Source organism: Haematobia irritans, chromosome 5, assembly GCF_050003625.1.
Source record: "Haematobia irritans isolate KBUSLIRL chromosome 5, ASM5000362v1, whole genome shotgun sequence".
NCBI classification, from domain to species: Eukaryota; Metazoa; Arthropoda; class Insecta; order Diptera; family Muscidae; genus Haematobia; species Haematobia irritans.
In genome coordinates this window covers 73,511,661-73,535,254 of record NC_134401.1, presented here as the reverse complement: position 1 = coordinate 73,535,254, position 23,594 = coordinate 73,511,661, and the positions used below count along the sequence as shown (strand labels likewise).

Sequence of the window (23,594 nt, the reverse complement as noted above, 5' to 3'; positions counted from 1 at the left end):
ATAAAAGTAATGTATTTCGAATTTCTCACAATTTTAAAACCAAACTAAAATTTTATTTAAAAAAATTACAAATCATTTTTTCACCAAATCCAAATAATGGTTATATTATTTAATATTTGAAAATAACAAGTAAATAAAATAGAGGTGTTGGGAAGGTAGTTCCCACAAGCCAATCGAAAGTAAATGCGTGTTACAACGAATATTAATATTATTTCTGTTTGTTCATATAATCATGGCTTAATTATTTTATCAAAATATAAACTAGCCTTAACTAAAAAGAATAAAAATCGATCCAGATTATCGATTTGAAGTTCTTATTTTTCTATTTTCACCCCCGTTTTCTGTGCGTAGCGATTTGCGTAGAAATTATGTGTTACTTTTCAGCTACCAAATGGGCGGTTACGGAAAATAGTCTATTGGTTATTTTGAGCGACATCTCCTCCTTAAATTCTCCGCTCAAATACAAGGGCGGTAGTCAGGATTATACTGGTTTTATGATTCTGTGACCTCTATTCATGATAGACTTCCTACTCAGATGTCTGAAATGGAGTTAGTCGAGATTCTTACCAGGAATCTTCGCCCTGAAATAACACAGGAATTTTTACATGTCCCTATAAATTCAAAAGCTCATTTACGAAAATTAGTGCATATGTGCGAAAATTTCTTAAATGATGCATAAGCGTAAGAAGGCCTCTGGGGAGGGGGCTTAGACCCCCAGAAAAATTTTAGCCACCCCCCCAGAATTTGGAAACCTATTTACGATTTTATATTTTTCTAAAAATTAAGAATATAGAACCGTACAAAGTTCCGCTAAAGACTTTCATGCACAATCGAATTACTTTGGTTGTGGTAGCAGTTGCCGATGGCAATGTTTGAAATCTGATATTTATAAAATAAATCTGTGGTTGAACTTTTGATTTAGTTGAATAACTAAAGCTCCTTTATCATTTTGTTTAGTCTGGTTTAGTCAATTTAATTTAAAAAAATAGTAATTGATACTATTCTTTCATAAAGTAATATCTTAATAATACTGCAAAAAGCATAGCCAAAAAGAAGTGAAAATCTTCTTTTTGGGTCCGGAAGTGGTGCAAGATTGGCGGAGAAGCGATGAATGTAATATGAAATTGTCATAGAACGAATGTCCACCGTTTCAACAGCCGTTGCAATGAATTTGCATCACTTCTTAAGTTGTGATCCAAATTCAGTGTTTTCCCAAATAATTAATTTTTGTATTTTTTATGATTTTTAATGCATTCTAACGCTTGTTTGAAACATTTTCCCTCGAATATTTTCAAAAATTCTATAAAAATTTCTATAATGAATTTAGCATTTTTGTGGCAAAATTTGAATAATTTGTACCATTTTATTTATTCTTACCTTTTTTTAAAAGAAAACAAAAAATTGCGCATTAAAATATGAAAAAATGAAGTAAAAAAACTTCCTGTGTAGTTAAAATAATTAACTTCTTTGTGAGGACATTTCTGGAAGTGCTTTTAAAGTTGTGACATTAGAACAACTCCCAATTTTTTTGCTGGGAAAAGTGTGGAATTACTTTTAGTTGCTTTATTATAAATTAATTGTCGAGTTATTTTGATGCCTATATTGTTATTCATTTTTATGAAATAAAACATTAATTGAACCTATAAGTTCAGTCTATACATTTTCAGCTAGGGGGGCTATAGCCTCCCCTAGGAAAATTGTCTAGCTACGCTAATGAAATGATCACTAAGTTAAGAAATCGTTGGTATATCGCCCTTTAGATTCATATCCACCAAAAAAACAAATATCTGAAATTTCTGTTGTTGATCAAGATACCATAATGGAATCTCCGGAATCGCTAACCAACGACTCCAGTAATATATGTGCTATTAACGCAATTTCTCCCGAATCTAAATGTTGGAATTGCGATGAAAAAGGTCATCATTGGGAAGATTGTTTAAGCGAGCGGCACATTTTTTGTTATGGCTGTGGAGCCAAAAATGTATATAAACCTAATTGTGCTACATGTATTGAAAGGAAAACAAAGTTAGGGAAAAATTTTCGATCGACGGGATTCCCAGGCAAAAATCCATAGTATATTTTACTACCAATCTTATCAAATCTGAAGATAAATCCAATATCCATGTTTCAGAAAAAAAATCTTCAAATATTACAATTTCAAAATTTTCGGAAAATTCTATAAGATTGACACCTGATTCAGAAAATGAATTTACGCCAAAAGAAAAGATAGAATCTGTAAGAAAGAATCTGTATTTCCAAACCTTCCATATCACAAACGTTTGGAGATATATATGCAAAAACGAAATGAATTATTAATACACCTGAGGTTCAAATTTCTTCCATTCATAAACCAAAACGATCCACCAAACAGAAAATATTTTCGAATGAAAAGGATTTCGAAAACATTATCAATTTCGACTATAGTATCAAGTGCTTTAGATAAACGTTTTTATGCTAGAGTATCTTTTATGAATTTTAATGAGTTTGGTCTAACGTTAGCTGTATTGACTCAGACTTAGCGTTTCACCCCTTTCACAAATACGATAATGTTTTCAAGTGTAAATCCACTGTCAGAACAGCTGATAGAATACCTCAACAAATTTTAGGTTGGATAAATGTTGATATGAAATTTAAAGGCCAAGTAAAAAAAAATAATATATTTTTAATTCCAACTATATCGACTCGTTTAATTCTTGGAATAGACTTTTGGAAAGCATTTAATTTGGTCCCAAAAATAATTAGTTCGATATATCTATAGATGCTTTTGAAGGTGATAATTTGAAAACTCCGATTGATAATTTTCCTATTGCTAACGAAGTTCGTGAAGAGCCTGAAAATACCATCGATGATAAATTTTTCCCCTTGACCAATGAACAACGTTCACAACTATATGTAGTGATTTCTATGTTTCCAAATTTCGAGAAACAAGGCCTTGGCCGAACAAGTCTCATAAAACACCACATCGATGTTGGCGAATCTAGCCCGATCAAGCAGAGATTTTACCCGGTGTCACCCGCCGTTGAGAAAGTTATATATAAAGAGATAGATAGAATGATAGAGTTAGGAGTGATAGAACCCTCTCGCCAATGAGACTGGTTCTAAAACCTGGAAAGGACGTCTATGTTTGGATGCGAGAAAGCTAAATTCAGCTACAAGAAAATATGTTTACCCGCTTCCCAACATAGATGGTATCCTTTCCAGGCTCCCAAAGGCTTTCACCATTCCAGGTAGACCCTTCTACCAATTTGTGGTGATGCCGTTTGGTCTTTGTACGGCTCCATGGACCAACTAATTCCATCCGACTTGAAACATTATACTTTCGGTTATTTGGACGATTTAGTCGTGGTGTCTGAAGATTTTTCGTCACACATTGAAACGGCAATACACCTTGCTTCGCAATTTAGAAAGGCAAATTTGACTCTTAATATTAGTAAGATTAAATTTTGCGAAGTAAATGTGAATTATTTAGGTTTTGTCATAGGACAAGGTGGAATTTCGCCAGACCCAGAAATGTTAATTTAGTTTTAAAGTGGCCAGTACCTAGGAACGTAAAGCAGGTACGAGGATTCCTTGGCTCAGCGGGATGGTACCGCCGCTTTATTGATAATTTTGAAAAAATTAAGGTGTTACTTACGACCGCTCCTGTATTGGCTAACCCCGATTTCAGTAAGACATTCTTCTTGCACTGTGATGCTAGTGATTACGGGATTGGTGCAGTGTTGGTGCAATTAGACGAAAATGGCTCCGAAAGACCAATCGCCTATATGAGTTTCAAACTCAACACTGCCCAACATAATTACAGTGTCTCAGAGCGAGAATGTCTTGCTGTAATCGAGGCTATTAAAAAATTCCAATGCTATTTAGAAATGCAGGATTTTCAAGTTATAACTGACCATGCTAGCTTAATTTGTCTTTTGAGACAGCCCGATCTCAGCGGTAGACTAGCTAGATGGGGTTTCAAACTACAGGCATATAACTTCAAGATTAGCCATCGAAAGAGTAAGGACAATATTGTGCCCGACGCTCTGTCCCGAATACCTTTTGCAGAAGTTTCGGCCTTAGAGATGTCTGGGCCTGAGGTTGATTTAAATTCTAACCATTTGTTCGATGATGATTATATCCTGACATAAAAATCGTTGATCAATACATTTACATTCGCGTTGATCATTATTCTGGAGAGGAAGACCAGGAAACCCGATGCTGGAAATTGTGGATTCCCCTCAAGTTACGGAATGATGTCATATCAAGAGCCCATGACTGCCCAGTGCGTGCACATGGAGGAATGGCAAAGACTCGTGCTAACGATTGTAATGCGTTTTTGACTTCATATGGTGTGAAACATACATACACTGCTCTTTATTCTCTACAAAGTAATTCATCTGAACGCGTTAATCGCTCACTTATTGCCGGAATAAGGGCATATTTGAATAAAGACCACCGATGTTGGGACGAAACCATTAGTGCCATTAGTTGTGCACTTAGGAATTCATTCAACGAATCCACAAATAATTCACCATATCGCGCAGTTTTTAGAATGGACATGATAACAATTGCTTCTTCATATCCACTTTTAAGGAATTTGTATCTATTGGATGAACCATTTTCACCACTTTTGAAAGACGATCGTTTGCAACTATGTCGTCAAGATATACGTAGGAAAATAAAGGAATCCTATGAAAGAAATAAGCGACAGTTGGTTAAGAAGTCGAGTTGGTCAAGAAGTTTATAGGCGGAACTTTGCCCAAAGCTCGGCTGAGAAAAAGTTGAATGCGAAACTTTCGCCCCTGTTCATAAAATGTAAAGTCCGGGAAAAGACAGGAAATCATTACTATGTCCTAGAAGGCTTGCAAGGAAAACTTGATGGAACATACCATGCAAAGGACATTAGGCCCTAATATCGAATCGCCTTTTTCCTGCTAATTCCTTTACAAAGGTAATGAATTATCTGGTTTTGTAATGGTCGATTCATTCATCTCGAAAAAAATTGTTTCTATAAATTCATAATTAATTACGAATTTATTTAACTTAACAAATTTTTTTTCCAATGTACATTAGATGTATACAGTACCCATTCGATCGATATGATATAAAATCGAAATGTGAAATAATTGCTAATATGATCGGTATGAATATCAAAGTGTCAACTTTGACATCATGTAAGAGAGGATAAAACACGTTTTTTCTCTATGGACAGTCGACCAACTTCCTTCTTCTGCTAATCGTCAAATGAGCAACACCAAGTTTCAAGTGTTAAGAAAATCAAAAAGATTGTTTTTTCATCTGTGCATTAAATAATCAAAAATTCCTGCAAGGCTCTTTACTATTTCTTTTCGCAACGTGCAACAAATATTTATAAAATAATAAATATACATTTTGGAATGATTTCCGAAATCTGAAGCTAAGCATAGCCATAAGCCATTCAGAACAGTCTTGAGGCACTCCCACGCCATGAAAGCATACCTAAAAATAATTGGAGTAAATTTTGATGTTCACCAGTCGCTGGAAAAATTATGGGAAAAATTTGGTCAAAACTCCAATCAAGATACCCGTGCGACTTTTACACCTGCCAACAATAACTTTTTCTTGAGACAATGAAAACCTTGTGCTCTTCAATCTTTTGGAATCTTACAACTGTCCTTTGGTATAAACGTCATAATAATATCTTCACAATATTTTTCAATGAGGCCCTATGATTTGGTAAATCTTCAGCAAAAGCCGTAGAATTCATCAAAATCATCCCCATGTGTACAAAGACTAGCAGTCCATGAAATTCTAAACTACTCAGGCGAGATTATACAGTGCCGTTTGTGCTTGACGTCCAAATCATCTAAACCATTTGAGACACCTATGCCATAACCGTGATCGGTATTCAAATTGCTTACCATGAATGAAATAAACTGAGTAAAAGTATCAAAAAGTTCCTTATATTCTTTAAAATATTAAAAGCTTTTTTTCAACATAAAAATCAAGAACTAAAAACATATTTCCTTACAATATTCTAATTTATTCGAACTTTTCTAATAATTAAATTTTACTTTAATTAGGTAATTATAAAAATTAGTATAAGTTACACCATGTATGAAATCAAGGGTTAAGGCAAACAAGATTTATATTTCACTAAATACCTTCACAGCATCGAACCAGAAAAGGGCCCTCTTCTACCGTCGATGGGCATTAATATGGTGAGTGGTAAATCATTTCTATTGTTGTTGTAAATATTTTTCAATGAATGTTTTGCCCTAACTACTCGTAATGTGTAAAAAATAACAATCAATGAAATTCCATCCATTCATCCTAGTATGTTAGTGAAACAAACCAAAAATAACAACAATTGTTAAACTACGATCAAATAGAGAAATAACGTAAATAATGACATATTTGAGAGTTGTCATTGGATATTGCTTTTTGCACATATTTATTTTGGTGATAAAAAAATATCTCATGATATATTTTTGTAATTTTGTATGAGACCCAGTTCAGTATGAATAGTTATTGAAATATGTGATAGGAATGGTATCATTTTAAATTACATTATAAACCTAGAAAAATCAAAGAAATCTCAAAAAGACAAAATTAAAATATCACGATAGAGATATCATTCTGTTTGAATCTGTCTCAGAATAGATATTTTCTTTGGAAATATTTATGAAATATGTATTTTTTGTTTGATCTATATATAAAATTACCATAAGCTAAGATTTTACATATGTTTGTTGAAATATGTTTTCCTTATAATTCATGAATTTAATAATAATGAAAATGTCTAAGGAGTAGAAATCTTTATAGGTGTTTTTTTTTTCAAACGGATTGTAGGATAAGGATTGCATTAAATTATCTGCTATTTAGCTTCATTTTTGGGGTTCTATAAAAATGTATTCGCTGATACAACCATAGGTAGGGTGGGTAATGAGGCGATGGGTTCTCACAACATCCAGAGAATCAAGAAGAACCTATTGGCGGATATTTTGTTTAACTTAGATTAAATATATCAGGAATCTGGGGCTTCTTTTATTTGTTATTTCCTGATTATTTCATTTCAACCGTCGAACGGAACGGACGTGTTTTTTAATAGCGGATAAAATCATCGTAATAAGTACCTACTACGAATTTCAAGTGTGGTGGGATATTAGGCCACCATGCAGAGAAATTCAAAGACATCCATTGGTGGCGACAATTTGACAAGTCGGACCTTTTCCAAGGTAACGGCATCAAAAGGAGGTAATCCCTCACGAAAGAGATTCAAAGAACGCAGAAATGCTTTGTTTATCCTAAAGAAATTAGGATCAGTCGACCCAAGCACGTTGTCGGCTAAACAAAGCGATTCCTTAAAATGGGCTCAAGGAATTCTTGAGGCTGGAAAAAGGGAACGATCACCGGATGAGCTGCCATCCTCCAAAAGGGATCAACGATCGTTTGCCTCAGTTGCTAAAGACAGCCTTGTGATGGCTATCATAAATAAAGGAGCATTGGACGGTATGGTTCCAAAGCAAATATGGGGGGAAATTGAGAATGCTTTGTCTGGCGTCTACTCACAGGTGCTGGAAAAGTTTCCCGGCCCAGATCCTCGACACCAAGAGGCTGGTTGGTATCAAGGACGATTTAAGCTAGTCGCATTTGAGGACCAGAGGTCTATAGAATGTTTTAAAGCTGCTCTGATACTAATTGGTGAAGTTTGGGAAGGAGCTGCTCTAGAGTTAGTCGAGAAGAAAGACATACCGGCTAGACCAAGAGCACATGCGTGGATACCTGCAAACCCTCCTGACCCTGAATCTATTTTAAATAGACTGAAACAATGCAATCCAGATCTTCCAACAGCTGATTGGAAGGTTGGCCGTTTGGATGAAGTGGATGGGCCAAGACGGCATGCAGTGTTTATATTGAACACTCAGTCTTTGCCACATCTAGCAAAGTCCCAGGGCCGTGTATGTTATGGCTTTCATTATATCCAAATGAAGGTGTATAAAAACGATCAGCTAAAGGATTCAGAAATGGACAAGCCTCTGTCTGAATCAGAAGTAAGCGGATCCTCTTGCGAAGTCGAGGGGGATACCAAGACATTTGAAGACATGGATAGATACCGTATGCGTGAGGAGGCTTCTACTGCCTCAGAACTCACCAAACTTGAACCTATGGTTATTGCGAGAGTCACCGATATCTCTGAAGAGGACATTCTTGATGACTCGATTGAAGCGGCTGATGTGACGGTTGTTGAAAATCTCGATGGTCCTACGATAAATGGATTCTCCAGATAAATCTTCATCATTGTAAGGCTGCATGTGCTGCCTTAAAAGTTCTCCTGATGAAAGAGGACATAGATATAGTTCTTATTCAAGAACCATATGTTTATAAAAACAAAATATGTGAATTAAGTACTCCGGGGTTCAAACTATTGCAGTATACTGGTAATGATGTAAATCGAGCCTGTATAATTGCTAAAAACGAGCTCAACTTGTTTCTGCTTCCTTCAATGTGCAATACAGACACTGTCGTTGCAAGTTTAGAAATAGCCAAATGCAAATATTGGGTATCTTCGGTCTACATGGGACATGACAGGGAGATGCCTCCATATGCCGTTAAGACCTTAGTGGAGGAGTCACTGAAAACAAAGACGAAACTCATTATGGGATGCGATGCGAATGCACATCATAGTATATGGGGAAGTAGTGATACTAATGCAAGGGGAGAGTCGCTAATAGAGTTTATTTTGCGTACTAATCTGGTAGTTTGCAACAAGGGAGATGCTGGAGGTACTATTGGACACACATTTTCCTGGAAATCAGACGGTTGAACCATGTACTGGCGGTGCCACAGTTGCTCAGCGGTCGTTTCCTGTCGAGGAAATTGTATCGGAAACTAGAATAAGATGGGCGCGAAATAGCTTTGGACCATTCAAATCCCCTGGACCTGATGGAATTACTCCGGCGCAGTTACAAGCTGTAACTGACAAAATTATCCCCTGGTTGTCGGTGATATATAAAGGATGTATCAACTTATCATATATCCCAGGAAAGTGGAGGGAAACAAAAGTCGTTTTCATACCTAAAGCGGGAAAAGCCTCTCACTCGAGGGCGAAGAATTTCCGACCAATCAGCTTATCCTCATTCCTACTTAAGACTCTGGAGAGGATGATAGATATTTATCTTAGAACTAGCATCGATTCAAGTTTGTTCTCGAAACGACAGCATGCATACTCGAAGGGCAGGTCTACTGAGACCGCACTACATGAACTAGTCAGCTTTATTGAAAGCTCACTATCTGTCAAAGAATACACAATCGTGGCGTTTCTAGACATCGAAGGGGCGTTCAATAATGTCCATCCGAGCTCGATATTAAATGGACTGACAACTCTGAATGTTGATCCATGTATACTCAGGCTGTTAGACGAACTGCTAATGAAGAGACGTATTTCAGCCACACTAGGACAAGCAAACATACAAAAGTATGTGAACAGAGGCACTCCCCAAGGAGGAGTTCTATCACCTCTTCTTTGGAATGTTGCTATAAATAGCCTTCTGGTTACTCTAGAAAAAGAAAGGATAAAAGTGGTGGCATACTAGATGATGTAGCTCTGGCAGTCAGGGGAAAATTCCCATCCACAATCAGAGATATTATTCAGAGGGCCCTCCGGATGACTGAACAATGCGCGAAAGACAATGGTCTTGGGGTAAATCCTGCAAAGACAGAATTAGTCATGTACTGCAAAGATCGCAAAACTCCCACGGTTAGGCCTATTTCCTTAGGGGGTATTGAAATTCCCTTTGGTGATTGTGCAAAATACCTTGGCGTTATTTTGGACAGGAAGCTGAACTTTAAGCTTAATATTGAAGAAAGGGCGAGGAAGGCAACTGTAGCTTTGTACTCGTGCAAAAAGGCAATAGGAAAAAAGTGGGGACTAAAACCAAAAATTGTGCATTGGCTATACACGGCAGTGGTTAGACCTATAATGCTATATGGTGTTGTTGTCTGGTGGCCGGCACTTCAGAAACCGACTGGTTTAAAGTTCAGCGTATGGCGTGTTTGTGTATTTCAGGCGCATTCAGCAAGACAGGAACAAATTCCCTTAATGTCATGCTGCATCTATTGCCTTTAGACATTTTGGCCAAACAGTCAGCTGCAACAACGGCTGTGCGGTTGCGCGAACTATCGCTGTGGTCGGAAAAAGGTTACGGTCACCGTTCTGTCCTCAAAATAATGTCAGATGTGCCTAACGTAGTGGATTACACTTTGGCGAGTCCACTTTTCGACAAAAAGTTTGAGACTCTAATCCCCAACAGTGAGGCGTGGTGCACACAGACCCCGGGGAATAAAGAATATATAGATTTCTACACTGATGGCTCCAAATTGGATGGACAAGTGGGTTTCGGAGTATATTCTAATGATCTGGAACTTCAAATAGCGAAAAGATTACCTAATCACTGTAGTGTTTTTCAGGCTGAAATATTGGCAATAAGAGAGGTGGCGAATTGGCTGAGAAGTAATGTTCCAAAAAATGTGGGCATTAATATATACTCAGACAGTCAACCTGCAATAAAATCCTTGGACTCTGTGTTCCTCAACGCGAAAACGGCCATCGATTGCCGCAAATCTCTCAATGAGATGGCTGAGCAGTACAATATTCACCTAATATGGGTGCCTGGCCATAGGAACATACCGGGGAACTGCGAAGCGGATGAGTTGGCAAGGCTAGGGACTACCTTACATATTCCAGGGGAACTAGAATTTGTTGGTATGCCCCTAGCTACCTGCAAGCTCATGCTGCGTGAGAAGGCTGTTATGATGACAAATGTTCGATGGAAGAATTGCAAGGGTTGTAACGACACCAAGCAAATAGGGCCCCATTTCAACTTAAACCGCACACTAGATATGCTAATGTTCTCGAGACGTCAGATATCACTCCTGATATCTGCTATAACGGGTCGCTGCCTGATAGGCGATTTTGCAAAAACTATTGGCGCGAAGTGTAATGACTATTGTATGAGCTGTCATGATGCGGAGGAAAAAGAATCAATTAAACACCTCTTGTGTGAGTGTCCTGCATTTTGTGTAAAGCACAAGCAACTTTTAGGAGCATATAGCTTCAGATTACTGGCGGATCTGGAAAACGTTAACTTAAGCAGTCTGCTAATATTTTTGGAACAATCTGGTTGGTTCAACAAAGAAAAATAATCAAGAAGGTTCAGCGGTTAAAACTAGAAGTGCCCATATGTAATAGGTACTTTTAGTTAATGTGGTATCACAATGGACTGAATAGTCTAAGTGAGCCTGAATCTTAATCGGGCTGCCACTTTAACCTAACCTAACCTATTTCCTGATGATCTGATCCATTTAGTTTGATTTATTTACCACAAACATATAGGAGTCTATAAAATTTCAATTATGTCGTACATATGTCGGACTTGTTAAGGAGAGGACACGAACCTCCCCACGCGACTGTTTGCTAGCCAAATCAATGGCTCCTAAAGTCCTTTTCCTAACATTATTTTATTTCAGATTTTTTTGCTTTCATAAATGTTCTGTCTGGATATATTTTGAATAATCCCTGTGTACGTTACATATGGATAGTTATCATACTCCCTTCGACACAGGTATTTTGGGTAAATATAAATCCATACCGGTTTGCGTTCTCTGGTGCAAATCAACTTCTTGAAATTTGAAATCTAAAGGTATTTTGAATCTGTGCTAAATATGGTTTATAGTAGTCCGTCTGTTCTGTCACACACAAATCAAATTTCCTGTAAACTTGTTAGTGGTAACCAATTCGAACACATAAATCCGAACTGACACTAACCCTTTTTGTTTATGTACCTTCCAGCAATTGTAACTGGAAAGCAGTCAAAAAAGCACAATGGTCGTAATTTCTATTGAATAACTGACGAAAATTTATTGATTTCCAATTGTATATATACCATGGCATCCTGGATATAAGACATCTACATGCTATCAAAGTAAAGATTATGCCACCAATGCATAATGCTGCATACGATACTGTGATGGTAACTACTCGTGTGTTTTCTATTAGAGGTGTGCACGTGAGTAATAGTTTACTCACGCTCACGCACACTCACGACTGAAAAATCATACTCACGCACACTCACGCACGATATTTTGTGGTAGGACTCACGCCCACGCACACTCACGAAAAGAAAATTTGTGCTCACGCACACTCACGCACGAAAACGTCGTGACTCACGAAAAATACCGTGACTCACGAAATATATCGTGACTCACGAATAATTTTATGATTAATTTACCTTACCGAAGTGTCTGTAAACATGAGCATTATTAAAATCGAGAGTGTTATTAAACTCTTAACATCCCAGGTGTCACTAAAATTGTAATTGAATTTAACTCTTAAGCGTTTTATGTTGGAGAGCAGGAATATTTTCGTGAGTGTAATTCTTTACTCACGCACACTCACGAAGATATTATTTTCGTGACTCACGCTCACGCACGACATTTTGGTTTGTTAATCACGCTCACGCACACTCACGCTGTTTTCAAGAGCGTGACTCACGACTCACGCACGAATCACGAAAATGTTCGTGAGTCACGACAATTTCGTGACTCACGAAAATAATATCTTCGTGAGTGTGCGTGAGTAAAGAATTACACTCACGAAAATATTCCTGCTCTCCAACATAAAACGCTTAAGAGTTAAATTCAATTACAATTTTAGTGACACCTGGGATGTTAAGAGTTCAATAACACTCTCGATTTTAATAATGCTCATGTTTACAGACACTTCGGTAAGGTAAATTAATCATAAAATTATTCGTGAGTCACGATATATTTCGTGAGTCACGGTATTTTTTGTGAGTCACGACGTTTTCGTGCGTGAGTGTGCGTGACCACAAATTTTCTTTTCGTGAGTGTGCGTGAGTCCTACCAAAAATATCGTGCGTGAGTGTGCGTGAGTATGATTTTTCAGTCGTGAGTGTGCGTGAGCGTGAGTAAACTATTACTCACGTGCACACCTCTAGTTTGGTGATATTCTGAAATAAACTGATCTCACATGAACATATCTCCGCTCCGAAAATTAACTGTAACTGAATATCAGAGCAGATGAACAGATCTTGGCTGATGACGTCAAATTTCTGCAATTTTAGTGCTGAAATTGGGAAATACTGTTGTTGGTATAGTTTGACAGCTAACATTGAGCTACAGATATTTATAACTGACAATGAATCACCAACTCGTGTCGGAACTGGAATCAGATGATACAGTTTGAAGTCGTCTAATTCTGGTAATAATAATGGTAATGATATAGTGAACACTACATGATCTTCTGTAAGTCCTCCTTTGACTTTCATTAGCTTGTACATTTCTAATAAATCGTCATCAGTGACTGGTAACCCTAAAGAGTGTGGCATATGGATCTTTATCTGTTCGATTTCTGACTGAAGTTGATCTGGGGTTAACAATAAAGGATTTATGTTCCCGTGATGGACATCAGTTAGGACGTCCAACATGCATGTTTGCATCCGTTGAATTCTATCAGCTATTAATGACACTTGCATCGTATTCAGATTGAAGTATTGAGACAATTTCATTTGATATATCTCACCACTGATTGCATGCTCTCTCTTATTTAGCTCGTTAAGTTCTTTCTCCATCTGTTCGAAGTTGTGTTTAGTTGTTGTCATACTTTGTTTCACAACATTCAGAGTTGAGTTGATAACTGAAGTCTGATCTCTCAACAGTTTCAACATGACGGTATCATCTGTTTTCATGTTTCTTATAGTTGCTGACATCTGTTCTGCGTACTCCGAGTCCAGAATACCAAACAGTGAATTAGCTAAATTTCCAACTACGTTAATAGCACCTCTTCTTATTCGCGATTTACGCAGCAGTCTATTGTCTAATTCTAGTTCTTGTTCAATTCGGTAAAAATGTTCAAGAATATGGCGACAAGATTCCTTAATCTCCATCATATCACATGTCTTTTGCAAGGAAAGAGTTTCATCACGCAACTATTTGGTATCTTTCCAATACATTGATAAGTCGTAGTAAACAATCAGATTCCATTGGCTTGTTGTAATTTTTCTTCTTCCAACTTCTTCGAAGTGAACTCCCAATTTGGATGCAAACCTTGAGGTGTTTAGGTGAGTTGATGATACAATCGGGAAGATTAAAAGTATCGCTAGCAAAGTTAAAACTAAATGGTTTGCATGTAAGCGTGTCTTCTTTCTTTCTGGTTCAGTCTCATTGACTTCATCAACACAACTGGTTGTATTTTCAATCGGAAGCAGTGCTATGTGGTGTATCGGTCTCTTGAAAGTCCCCGTTGCCGTTTTCACCTCAGCAACACGAACAATGCCATCATTTCCTGGATAAACATTAGTTATGCGTCCCAGTGGCAATTTCAATGGTGGAGTGATATCCTCCTGAATTACCACCATATTTCCTGGTTGGACGTTGGGAGATGATTTCTTCCATTTATGTCGAAGCTGAAGTTCTTGCAAGTACTCTTTTGACCATTGGTTCCAAAACTCCAGCTTCAGCCTTGATACAAGCTCCCATCTGGATATCAAGGATAACTTTCGGGAGTCTGCTTCACTATCTATTGGAGTGGTAAGTGGCTCACCAATTAGGAAGTGTCTTGGAGTCAGTGCCATTAAATCGGATGGATCACTCGACATAGGCGTCAATGGACGGAAATTCAGTATTTCCTCGTCCTCCACAACTACAGTTTCAAATTCTTCCTAAGTTGGCGAAGCAGTACCCATACTTCTTACAAGAAGATGTTTTGCAGACTTTACTGCTGCTTCCCATAAACCTCCAAGATGAAGTGCTCTTGGTGGAATAAAAATAAATTTGATTCCCTTGGAACTGGCAGCAGTCATATTTTCTTGTGCATCTGGTGAGTAAATCGCTTCAGCCAATTCTGATAGTTGATTCTTATGTTAGCTCCCACATTGTCTGAATATATGTTTTGACAGTGCCCACGACGAGCAATGAACCCTTTCAAGGCTCCAATAAATGCACTAGTCAATAGGTCAGATACAAGTTCCAAGTGTACTGCCTTAATTGCAAAACAACAAAAAACTGATATGTGCGCCTTAGTAGGCCGCTTGCCTCTTACTCTATGATGTATCCAAAATGGACCACAGTAATCAACCCCACCATTAATGAATGGACGAGCAGGAACTACGCGTGTCTGTGGCAGGTCGCCCATTATTTGTTGAAACAATTGTGGTTTTGCCCTGGTACATCTGACACATTTTTGGACAACAGATCGAGCTGTTTTTGGACAACAGATCCCTTCACCTGCCAAAACCGTTGTCTTGCTGTGTTTAATAATGCCTGGGTCCACAATGTTTGTTTTCCTCATGTAAAGAAATAAATAATAACTTCGTTATTGGGTCATTGTAAGGAAGTATCATCGGTGGTTTAACATCTTCGTGAAGGTCTGCGTTCCCTAAGCGACCTCCAACACGTATGATACCCTAAGGATCCAAATATGGACTAAGAGCATTAATACAACTTCTTTTATCCACTTCATGGCTTTCCTGCAACTGTTTGATATCGTCATAGAACTCAGATCTTTGAATCCTCCGAATGATGACGTATAGAGACTCATCTAACTCTTTTGGGGTGGGGGATATATGTGAATTTCGCTTATGTTGTTTACAAATCGGAAAAGGTATCCAATAATTCTTGCAGACGTTTGAATGAACCTCCATGATGCACTTTGTATATGATTGCATCCTGCTCTACTGCAGTAACTATAGTTGCCTTCTTCTCAATATCAGTGGGAATGGCTAAACTAGAATTATATTTTTGTGGCCACAAAGATTCCTTCCCATGAAGGAATAAAGGCCCGTGGAACCACAACTGACATTTTGGCAAGTCTACTGCAGGAAGTCCACGTGACACAATATATGCAGGGTTATCTATGGATCTTACGTGGCGCCATTGATCACGAATGCTCAAAGATTGGATTGTTGATACTCTGTTAGCCACAAATATCTTCAGAGAGGATGATTGAGCATTGATCCAGGATAAAACGATTTCAGAGTCAGTCCATAAATACACAGATTCGTTCTGAATGTTGAGATCTACTCGTACTCGTTGAGCAAGTTCTGCCGCGATGACTGCTGCAATTCTAGTCTGGGTAATGTTTGTCGCTTCAATGGCGATACTCGTGACTTTGCACACAATAATCGTACAATAATCCGATTGTCTTTGAGTGAAGCTCGAATATATGCTACTGCATCATACGCTCTTTCGGATGCATCTGCAAATACATGAAGCTGGATCTCTTTCAGAACATCGCCATTGAACATGTGTCTGGCCTTTTTGAAATTGTTCATACTGTATAGGTTGTTTCTTAGAGTTTTCCATTCTGAACAAAACGACTCAGGTAGCGGCTCATCCCAGCCTAATGAAGCTTCACAAAGTTTTTGCATAAAGATGTTTGCCTTAACCACTGCAGGTGCTAATAGACCAGGGGATCAAATAATTTCGCGAGATCGGATGTGGCGGTACGCCTAGTAACTGTTTCATGTTCGTTAAACTTGACAAGATAAGGTGCTGCTCTTGTGCCGTATGCTACCGTATTGAGAACATATTAGTCGATTGGCAGTGCAGGATCTTCACTCCAGATTATTAATTGAAACTGATGATTACTTGGATGTATTAGTATTTGTCTATACATCTTTTCAATGTCAGTAGTGAATACATATTTCGGAAAACGAAATCGAAGTAAAATGGCAAATAGATCACTTTGAACGACTGGTCCAGTATACATTAGATCGTTGAGAGATAAACCAGTTGATGTTTTCGCTGATGCATCAAACACTACTCTTAGTATCGTATTTGTGCTATCTGGCTTTAGCACACAATGATTTGGAATGAAATATTTAGGATCCATTAGATCATCAATCTTGACTCGGTGCATATGCCCAAGTCTTTCATATTCTTTCACAAACTGCACATACTGGGCGCGCAAATCTGAATTCTTCAGCAGACGTCGCTCTAAACTCATAAGTCGATTGTACGCCATTGTATATGAATCCCCTAGCGCCTGTGGGATCTCTCGAAACGGCAAACTTACAACAAACCTGCCGCTTTTATTGATTACCACGTGGTGAGCAAAATGCGCTTCACATAGATTCTCTTCTGTGCTCATAGGTTTTGATTTTGGCTCCACTTCATCAATTTTCCACAATCTTTCAATAGCTTCATCAAGCGCCTTATCTCTGTCCAAAACTGCACAGGTGGGCGTTGACAAACATCTTTCAGTATTATTGTTTCGCAGTGAACCTCCCACAACCCACCGGAGAGCAGTATTTTGAAGAACTGGTAGATTGTCTGAGAGTTTTATAGTGCCAGGTTGCATCAAATTGAAGAAAAACTCTGCTCCAAATAGAATATCTATCTTACTTTGTTTATTGAATTGCGGGTTTGCCATTTTAATATGAGGTGGCTAATTCCATTCGGATATATCTATATGGTGATTTGGTTGTGGAGGAATTATTGTAGGCAATATATATGCTTCCAAATTTGTTATGTGGCACCCATCTCTACACGCCATTTCAACATTTACCCGATGAGTCGCTCGTTTTCTGGTGCTTCCAACTCCATCAATATCAAGCGAAGCATCCATTGGTGAAATGCGCAGGTTCTGAATCAGTCGTTCACTTATGATGTTTATTTATGAACCAGAATCTAGGATCGCCACGGATTCTTGCTTGATACCATTGGGGGCCTGGATAATGATTCTTGCAGTAGCTAGCATCGCATACGCCTCGCGTCCAACAAAAGTCTCCGCCGCGGCCGAAGATACTATTGGTACGTTTGGTAAAATTGTCGTTTGTTCAGACCTTATTGGAATATGAAGCAGACTGTTGTGCTTATTCCCACATGAAGTTCCTTGGCAATTGTTTGACGCATGACCACTCTTCAGGCAATTGAAACATTATCTTCTTGATTGGGCAAATCTGACCCTATATGCTTCGCTCAATTGTTTGAATTTTGCGGACATGTAAATCATATGGTCTATGGCACCACACATTGAACATTTCGAGTTTGTCTCTTCTTTCGTTACAATCGATGACACTGCTTTAGTCGAAGTGTTCTTATCTTTCTGGCCTACAGCATCCATTGTCTGGAACTGGTGTTCCAAAAACTTCAACAAGGTCCCTACTTTCGGTGTTTCTTTCGGATTCTGTAACGACTGCTCGAATCGAATATGCAAACTTCTATCCAATTTCCTTATGAGGATTTGGACTACTATTGGATCCCAGGAACCTGTTTGCACACCCACGTTATTCAAAGCCAGTAAACACTCCCTTGTTGTGTCATGTAATCCTTTTATGGCGATCGAATTTGAAGTAGCATTTGGTGGTGTTAATATCTTATCTATGAGAGTAGCTACGATAACCCTTTTGTTATCGTACCATTCTTTCAGCATCGGCCATGCCGAGTTGTAGTTGGCTTCAGTGGTCGTCAAATGACTGATCAATCTTTCAGCTTCTCCGACGACATGCGATTCCAGGTACCACATCACCTTGTATTATGAACCATCGTTGAAAACAGGTCATAAAATTGACACCATTTGCCATAATCGCCGTCAAATTTTGGGATTATAATTTTTGGAAGGGTCACTGTTAAATGGTTCATTGGTTGAGGAGCTAGTTCGGTATTCGAACTGTCTACAATAACTTGAAGACTTGTAAGTTTCCCAAGAATTAGATTCACTAATTTTTCATAATCCTCGTGAATCGTTGTCGTGGCTGCCACAGAATCGAGTAGTAGTTCCATTGTAGCGTCGTACAACTGTTCTAGGTGTCTCCAATGGCTATCAATAGTGTGTATCTGCACTTTGCATAACTGTGGAGACGCATTTGAAGGTGTAGTGCTCTCCACATATGATCGTAAAGTATTCATATTCATTTGGAATTTTCTTATTAGTCGGGCTACTTCGTCTTTAAACCCTCCGGAACAAGCTCCAATATTTGTTTCGAGAACATCATCAACTGTATGTTGACCTATACTCATTTGTTTACCAGCTGGCATTTTTTGTCTCAGTCTGTCGGCCTCTGACTGGAATAGGGCAAGGAACTCATGTGCGAGCGACCGTACCTTCTCGTAAACCAGTTCGAAATAGTCAACACCTTCCTTTGCCATGATGGCCAATTGAAGTTTTCCGTCATTTTCATCAAATCTAGCCCAATCCTCAGACAGAACTCGATATCGTGCTTCGTAATAGGATGACTTGTCCTTCCTGCTATCCGAATCATCCTTAAAGTTACGGATACTTTTTTGGATCTTTTCTCCATGATCGATCTGTTCTTTGAACAGTTCCTTAGTAGACATTTTCGCTTCAATTTTGTTTTCTTCTCCAATTAATTTACCACCCAACGTGTTGCTAAGGAATTCGTCCTTTTCTATTCTTTACCAACTTCCACACGAAGTTGCTTATACTCGTCACCACACGTGACGATGCGTTGATCATTTCCGAGTCGCGACACTGCGTCGGATTACTTGTTTTCTGAACTGCGCGTTCTAATATTTTAACTTGCAGACTCAAGTCCTTACCACTCGTGGGGGAACTCGAATCTGGAAGTGTTAGGGGTCACCAAAAGTTCTGTCACACACAAATCAAATTTCCTGTAAACTTGTTAGTGGTAACCAATTCGAACACATAAAACCAAACTGACACTAACCCTTTTTGTTTATGTACCTTCCAGCACTTGTAACTGGAAAGCAGTCAAAAAAGCACAATGAATAACTGACGAAAATTTATTGATTTCCAATTGTATATATACCTATGAGATAGTTACATTATTGCCTATGCGTTGTACGAGAATTCATGAGTTTGCATATTGCAGTGTTTCACATGTCGTCCAAGTCATTTTTGGTGAATTGGGAAATATGGTAGCATGATCTGCTTACTCAGTAATTAACGTCCAACACTCACAAATATGGGACACTTGATCATTGACATAAATAGAATGAAATATAGAACCAAAGAAGTAAAATATGGGGAAAAGTAAAAAAACTAACCTACGACAATGTGTTCTACTTATATGTTGATGAATTTTATAATAAATAGGTTATTGACCAAATAAAGACAAAAGAAAAAAATTATATTACAGTACAATACTAAACATTAAATGAGCCGAAATCTAATACCATCATTTGATAGGGACTTCGTATACCCCGACTTTCTGATTTGAATTATTGATGGCATTGTGCATCGAACTTATTTAGAATAAAACAACAAAGATAAAAGCCCATATTTCGTGCGATCTTCCAATTTTTATATCTCGTGTAGGCATTAAAAAAGTCCAAACAGATCTAAGCAGACCCTATTACCTCAAAGATAATTTCGTTTGAGATATCTATAGAACTTAAACAAACATGTTGCAGGAAGATCCATGTACCCTCAAAAAAGTGAAAAGTGATGTAATCTTCGTATTTGCACCTTAACCGGATTGAATTCAAAATATTGTATTTTATTTATGTTTTTTAAATAATAGAAAAGTACATAAAATTACTATATACCTAAATGCAATACATTAATTACAATTTAAAAATATTCACCTTTAAAAGTACACCCTCCAGCATGGTTTGCAGAATTGACAGGCATTGGTAGTTAAATCTTTGGGACTCTTAGTATATAAGTATTTATAAATGGCGTCCGAACTGAGTACATGATGGTATGTTATACCATAAAATGGGCACACATAGCCAGTCTAAAAACGCAACCAATTAAGTCAGAAAATTAGTGTGGAGTTTTAAAAAATAAGTAAGAACATACTCGCCATCATCACATCCTTTGGGGTTTCACAGATAAAAGACAGACGTGGAGATGGATTTTAACATTAGAGCCGCTTTAAATTCGTTACATGGTTTAAACTTTTACCCTTTAAAGGTGAGTACTATGTTCGGTTTTTTCACCAAAACACTAAATTACAAGTACAAATATAATTATGAAGACTATTATATTTTGATCGAGTCTTGCCAAATAATGGATGGAAAAGATCCAAGGAATTGATTGCAAATAATTTTATATTTCTAAATTAGTTCATTAAAAAAAGTAACCGTGAAAACAAGGTGGTTTTCAGCTTGAAAACTGAACATAGTACTCAGCTTAACACAATAAAAATGTTCCACATCTATAACTCGATCTGCATTTGATCATCGTTGATCGTTTATATGACTCGTAGCAAATATGGTGTACTTAGACCAATTTCACACTGCGCGATTTGTTCATGGAAATATTTGAATATACACAGTTTTCAGTTGTTTTTATTGTTTTATACTAAAAAGACACGTTTTCCTTCAATATGCAATAATTTCTAACATTAATGGCATTTGGCAATGGCACTAAATGACAATTATGAAAGTTTTTTAAGGTTGGTTGCGAGTATCGAATTCGAAAAAAAAATTTTCAAAAGAGAGGGATTTAGTTCAGACAACTATTTACTTTTATTACAAACAAAACTTATAATAATAGTTTTTATTACAACAATCAATTTTGAACTATTAATCAATTAAAACCTACGGTTATTACACCCAAAAAATTAATAGAGAAAAGTTTACTGGATTCAAGCCGTAGCGGTGTCAAAAGTACGGTAAGTACGGATTTTCTAAATCCAAGAAGAAAATTCTTAATTTAATCCCGAAAATTTTAAGTATAGATTTCTTAATTTTAGAAATTTTCAATCGTGTTTGTGCTTGTTTTAAGTACGGAAAGTGCTTGATTTAAGCCTAGTGAAACTCTATTTAATCCTAATCTGTACTTGATTCAATCCGCATTTAAGCTTACATTAAACCCAATAGCGCTTAACTTGAGCCAAAATGAACTTGTTTTAAGCGAATTGAAGGCTTGGATCAATCTTTTTATTCTTGAATATAATTCTACTATTCTTGATTCAGGAACGATCTGTACCTGATTTAATCCCGAACCGTATTCGATAGCAAACGAAATGGAAGCCACTACCATTACAAGCAAAACAGTTTTTGGGGGTTGAAAATCGGTGAGAGCCTCGAGGAGAACAAAACTCTTTTTTGTGCTCTCATTAGCTAAGTCAGTGAGGCATATTAAGTAAGAATTTTCTTGCTTTAATCCAAAACAAGCTTAATTCAAACTTTAAGTACTTGAATTACACAAACAAGCACACTTTGTGCTTAATATGAGTATAACTTAGTATTTGCGTACTTAAAATTTTAAGTGCCAATTCAGGCTAAAAATAAAAAATAAAACTTGATTTTAGAATTCCACTTTTCTTTGGGTGTAGAAGCTAAAGAAGTAAAATCGGGAGATCGAGCTATATGGAGGCTATAGCAAATCATAGACCGATACACACCATATTCGACACACCTATTGGTGGTCCTAAAATACCTCCAGATTTTCAATTTCAGGCAAATCGAATAGAAAATAAGACCCCAAATCCGGGGTTGGTTTATATTGGGTCTATACCAAAACATGGACCCATCTTCGAACTTCCCCTGCCTGCAAACTAAAAGGAGTCTGTGTCAAAGTGCAGGACGATAGCGCTAATATTTAAAGCAGTCGCGTGATTACGACAGACTGACGGAAGTGATTATATCGTCTTAGAATTTCTCCATGATCAAGAATATATACTTTATATAGTCGGAAATCGATATTTCGATGGAATGACAAACTTATTATACCATTCTATGGTGGTGGGTAAAAAAAGTATGAAAATCCAAAACCAAAAATATTTTTGATAGCGTTTTAATTTTAAATTGTTTTCTTTTCTAAGAAATGGAAAAAAATTAAAACATATGTCTTGAGTAATTGAAAAGCCGGGATTTTTGGAAAATTTTGTGAAAGATTCGGTACACTTCCTGCACACGAAATTCCGGGACAATCGAGGAGAATCCCGGCCATCTGGCAAGCTCAAAGGCCGTATATACTTGTTTCCACTGTTTTAGTTAACGTACCCAAAAATTATTAAAATCATGAAAACTTCCTTAAAACGTAAAACTAAAATGAACTAAAATAGGATTAAATCGGATTTAGTGAAATATAGGGCTCACTTTTTTGAGTGTAGTTTTATGGATTTAATATACAAATTTTTTAAACAAACATTCCTTCAATCACTTCCATGATAAAACTACTAAATGTACTACATCACAGTCAACTGTTCACAGATGAGTACATCCAACTGTCAAAAACGTGTTTTGTTTCCAATGGTTACATTTTACATTCCACAGGTTACTATTGTCAAAAACATGTATGGTTACTATTGGTTACATAGGTAACAATTTATGGCAAATTTGAACTTCAATTTAGTTAATCGCACTTCTACCCAGTTAGTTCATCACGTAATAATTACACTAGTTTACACTCGAAATGTACACTTGATGAAAATAAACTTTTCCCAGAAAAAAAAACGTCGCCAAAAAAGTATTGAAAATGTTCTTTTTGGATCCGGAAGTGGTGCAAACTTGACTCAGAAGCGATGAATTTAACATGGGCTTCTCATAGGACAGAAGTCCTCCATTTCAACAGCCGTTACACTGAATTTTCATCACTGCTTTAGGTGTGATCCGAATTCAATATTTTGGATGTAAATTAAAAAATTCTGTGATATTTTGTCAAATAAATAAATAAA

General features: G+C 37.2%; 2 protein-coding genes across 2 annotated transcripts; both read right to left on the bottom strand.

Moving 5' to 3' along the window:
- Positions 1–12,962: 12,962 nt before the first annotated feature.
- On the bottom strand, positions 12,963–13,928 carry LOC142239847 (uncharacterized). Its single transcript, XM_075311604.1, has one exon. The coding sequence runs from the start codon at positions 13,926–13,928 to the stop codon at positions 12,963–12,965; it is 966 nt and encodes a 321-aa protein (XP_075167719.1).
- Positions 13,929–16,570: 2,642 nt separating this feature from the next.
- Positions 16,571–17,413, bottom strand: LOC142239846 (uncharacterized). The gene has a single exon (XM_075311603.1). The coding sequence runs from the start codon at positions 17,411–17,413 to the stop codon at positions 16,571–16,573; it is 843 nt and encodes a 280-aa protein (XP_075167718.1).
- Positions 17,414–23,594: the final 6,181 nt, after the last annotated feature.